This window comes from Papaver somniferum, chromosome 3 (assembly GCF_003573695.1).
Source record: "Papaver somniferum cultivar HN1 chromosome 3, ASM357369v1, whole genome shotgun sequence".
Taxonomy (NCBI): Eukaryota; Viridiplantae; Streptophyta; class Magnoliopsida; order Ranunculales; family Papaveraceae; genus Papaver; species Papaver somniferum.
In genome coordinates this window covers 9,822,037-9,826,442 of record NC_039360.1, presented here as the reverse complement: position 1 = coordinate 9,826,442, position 4,406 = coordinate 9,822,037, and the positions used below count along the sequence as shown (strand labels likewise).

At 32.6% G+C, this 4,406-nt stretch overlaps 1 protein-coding gene across 1 annotated transcript; it reads left to right on the top strand.

Moving 5' to 3' along the window:
• Positions 1-734: 734 nt before the first annotated feature.
• Positions 735-1,633, top strand: LOC113360916 (pathogenesis-related protein STH-2-like). Its single transcript, XM_026604341.1, has 2 exons — positions 735-1,021; positions 1,117-1,633. The coding sequence occupies exons 1-2, from the start codon at positions 841-843 to the stop codon at positions 1,413-1,415; spliced, it is 480 nt and encodes a 159-aa protein (XP_026460126.1). The 5' UTR covers positions 735-840; the 3' UTR covers positions 1,416-1,633.
• The last annotated feature ends 2,773 nt before the right edge of the window (positions 1,634-4,406 follow it).

Here is a 4,406-nt window from a genome sequence, read left to right as displayed (position 1 = left end):
TAGTTGTATGTATTTTTCCGGAACGAATGTATATATAAAACCATTTAAAATCATAATTAGGAACATAATCAATTCACGACTTGTACTAGTTTAATTAACTGAAGAACCCAGCGAGTTGAATGCTTAGTCTGTCACGTGGGTTTGGGGCATAAGTTGTATACAGAAATGTTTTCATAAACAGAACCCGATTAACCCATCTAGAGAAACCTAAGGATTTTTACTTCAAGCCTACTTCAGCAGTTTGATTGCTAGTTTTTAATTTTCTCTGTAGCGTTGTTTTCTTTTTGTTAGTACATTCTACCGCATAGCATTAGAGTAAGTGTTTTTTTTTTTTCATTCATAAGTGTCTCATTTAATAACAATTGTTATTGAGATGGCACATTCGAATAAAAGAAAAATGGGATTCCATGATTCCATCTGCCAAGGTATGAAGTCCTGGCTATTGAGACCGACTCAGCTGGTCACTACACATCAAAATCAATATGATCGATCCTTGCGAGATACCATTCTAGAGTATGCCAACAAAGGGCCGGGTCGTCTTTGTGATACCTTAAACAAATGTAAAACTTAGGTATTCATTTCAACATTTTGAAATGTTCAATGGAAATGGACAATTTTTGCATTTTTATAACAAATACAATGACGCATTCCATTTCAAGTTTGAAAAACTTACCTTGACGCTCAAGACCTTAATCCTAGATTCCACTCTATAAATACACTTAGTATGATCTTCACTAATTCATCAACTAAGCACGCAATTAGATCCTTCAACCTTTCTCTAAGATTTCGTATTTTAATTTGCTCGAGTTCTTCATTAATATAATCTAAGTAGTTAAGAATATGGCTGGTCACACTTTTAACGAAGAGTTTGCTTGTGCGGTAGCCCCTCATAGGTTGTTCCATGGATTGTACCTGGATGGCCACAACTTGATGCCCAAGATCATGCCAGAGGTCAAGAGCATTGATTTTATCTCTGGAGATGGTGGTCCAGGAAGCATACAACAAGTTAACTTCATCGACGGTAAGCCTATATAAATCCTCTGATCACGAATTATTTGCAGAGCATGAATTTGAACTATACTTAGTAGTTTTTGTATATATTCTGTGATATTCCAGGATATCCAGTGAAATATATAAAGAACCGGTTGGACTTCGAGGACAAAGAAACCTGCGCAATAAAGTATGCCGGGATTGAGAGCGATGCATTTGGTGACCAGATCGATTGTGCTACCCACGAGGTTAAGTTCGATGCAACCCCTGATGGTGGATCGATATGCAAGATCAAAACAACTTTTATCCCAAAAGGAAATGTTGTTATTGGCGAAGAATTATTGAAGGCAGGGAGAGAAGGATATATGGAGAAATTCCCTGTTTTTATAGCTCATCTCACCGAGAATCCTCACCTCTATGCATAGTTTGTGATGGGTATGTGCATGTAGCCATCTACTGGTTGTCTTGTGTGTACTTGTTATGTGTGTGGATCTCTTTTTGTTTATCAGGAGGCCGTGAGGAATGCCTCTTTCATCTTTGTTTTCGTTGTTTTAATGAATAACTTCTCCTGGACTATGTTTAAGATAAGATATAATGAAAATAAATAAATAATATAAGTGTGGTTTGAAAGTTTAATTTGTCATGCAAAAATCTTGATTTTGTGTTTTTTTTTTCTTTTTTCTTTTGTGTTTTTTGTTGATGTTGTGTTGCGTTTGTACATTTAAGTTTTGCAACATTGTTTTTAATAATAAGCTCTAAAATATCAGGGTGATACTATTTGAGTCACCAATCATATTATTTGGATCAACATAAAAACCATATCCAATAAAAATGGAACAAACACCCCATTTCCATTTAAAACCAATAAATTTAGTTTTCATTAGATTTTATAATACCAATCTTGCCCATTCCTATGTATACCCGATGTTTAGAACAAAATTTTGGGCGGAAACAGGGGCAAAAAATTTAGGGAGGGAAATTGAGATCTCTCTACCAAAATCTTCATGTATTTAGATTTTAGGGTTCAAATAAATCATATTCACCAGATTTCATCAATATTTTCAATTCAGGATTTATTTTAGGTTCAATTTCATATCTGATCATCTCAGAAATTAATTTTGAGATCTCGTTTTCGTTTCAGTTTTATTGAAGTAGAGAAGAAATCGTAAATTTCAATCCTTAGAATTATATGGGAAGATTGAGTTTTAGTGTTCAAAAAATGGAAGAACTTCAGTTTTTCAGATCTTGTCTTCTTTTCAGCTTAATTCGAAGAAAAGAAGAGAAATTACAGTGTAAACATGTTAATTTTATGTTAGTGTTTCATATTTGTTCCATTTGCATTAAGTTTCTCCGTTTGGTTTCACCTGCAATATGTTGGAACCCTTTTCTGGTTGTATCATTTTTATGGATTTGTAAAAATAAAAATTCTTTTAAACATACCGCATGTTGTCACCTAACATATATAGATAGGATTTCTGAATGCACTTATATGAATTATAGATGGATAAAATTCACATCACACTACTAATTTACTAACTGTATTATTATTGTGAAACGAGTAGTGATTATTTGAGATTTGTGTTAGATCATATTGTAGTAGTTTAATACAATATATCGAACCATGCTCAATGTGATCTTCTTTTGTTGTTTAATACTTGGGTATAATTTCAATTGTCCCTTCCAAATGAAAATGTTATGTGGCTAGAAATATATTAGAATTTTTCCTTTAAATCTCCACATCCTCAGTTCTTGTGTATGTGTGTCTTAAGGCCAGGAACGAACCCCGTATAACAAATCCTCTATAACAAGTCATATCATTGTTATAGGTAGTTGGGTCTAAGTTAAGAATACAATTAGGGATTAAGACTTTAAATCAGGATGAGGACCACTTCCTGGTTCAAAACTCTAGGAACAGAGAAGATCCATTTTCCCACATCTTACAGCATTAAGACGTGATACGATACTTTTTCTTTTGGTTTAACCTGCATTATGTTGTAACCCTTTTTGGTTCCATCATTTTTACTGTTATGTTGGAAACAAATTATGATGGAACTCTTTTTGGAATATAAAACAATTAAATACATAATATTTCGCTACACATCCAATATACTATATGGTTTGGGTTAAGTTGCAGAGTTCCAATATACATAAATGTGACAATCATAATTGAAATTATACATTCATAAACAATTACAGACTTTTATAAACTATTATAAGTATTTTTAAAGAACAAGAATAATGCTGCAAAAGGTTATTACAAGTACTACAACTAGCTAACAGTACATTGATTTTTATGCGCGCACTGACAGTAGTGTCATCTTTTCTAATTTTTAGGTGGTTTGTCCATCAGTATCTTGTAAGATGCTTTGCTCTCATGTTTTCCACCTTTTATGATATATTCTCTTCATGAGACTTCATGTTTCTCTTTAAGTGGCTTTTCATGTGATAGCAAACACGAATACCATAATTTTTCCTGAAATTACGGAACAAATGTCTAAATCTTTAGACTCGCAAAAGAAAATTCTTGGTATGAAATCAAAAAAATTGTTTCATAAAAAAAAACAGAATAAATTAAAACCACCAACAGTTTTGGTGGAACCACATTTAACAAAGGGAAAATGATGAAACCAAAAAGACCAAAATAAACTAACACCACCAACATTTCTAGTTGAACCAAATCTAACAAAGAGAAAATGATGAAACCAAACATTAAAAAGCAAAGAATAAACTAACACCACTAACAGTTCTGGTGGAAGCAATTTAACAAAGGGAAAATGATGAAACCAACAATAGTTTCATCAAAAGACTAGAATAAACTAACACCACCAACAGTTCTGGTGGAACCAAATCTAACAAAGGCAAAATGATGAAACAAAAAATGGTTTCATCAAAAAGAAAAAAGTAAAACCACCAACGGTTCTGGTGGTATGAAATCTGACAAGGAAAAATGGCGAAACCAAACATTGGTTCATCAATAAAACCAGAATAAGTTAACAACACCGACAGTCCTGATGGAAACAAATCTAACAAAGGGATATAGCGAAACCAAAAAATTATTTTGATCTGAATAAGAATAACACGAATACAATTTTAATAATCAACAAAATAGTTGGTGAAAAAAATCGTTTCAATTCGGACAAGGAAAACGTTGATACATATTGTTTCAAACCCTAAATAAGAACATTTAATTGGGGGATACATGGAATAATTGGGGATATTGCCGGCATGGTTTTTCAATTTTACCTTTTTGGAGGATTTCTAACCATTTTTTTAAGATTTTCATTTTTTTTTGGAAGAACATGAAACAAAAGAATCAATTTTTTTTTATTTTTTTTTCCCTTTTCTTGTTCGGAAATTCTAAGTTTATCGGAAAATAGCTACCGAGTATCTCACCGATAGATACATACACCATGGCC

Excerpts from the sequence above, each read along its gene's own strand:
- LOC113360916 (XM_026604341.1), top strand. The coding sequence starts at position 841 with ATGGCTGGTCACACTTTTAACGAAGAGTTTGCTTGTGCGGTAGCCCCT. Across the intron at positions 1,022-1,116 it reads ACAAGTTAACTTCATCGACG|GATATCCAGTGAAATATATA; the intron begins GTAAGCCTATAT and ends GTGATATTCCAG.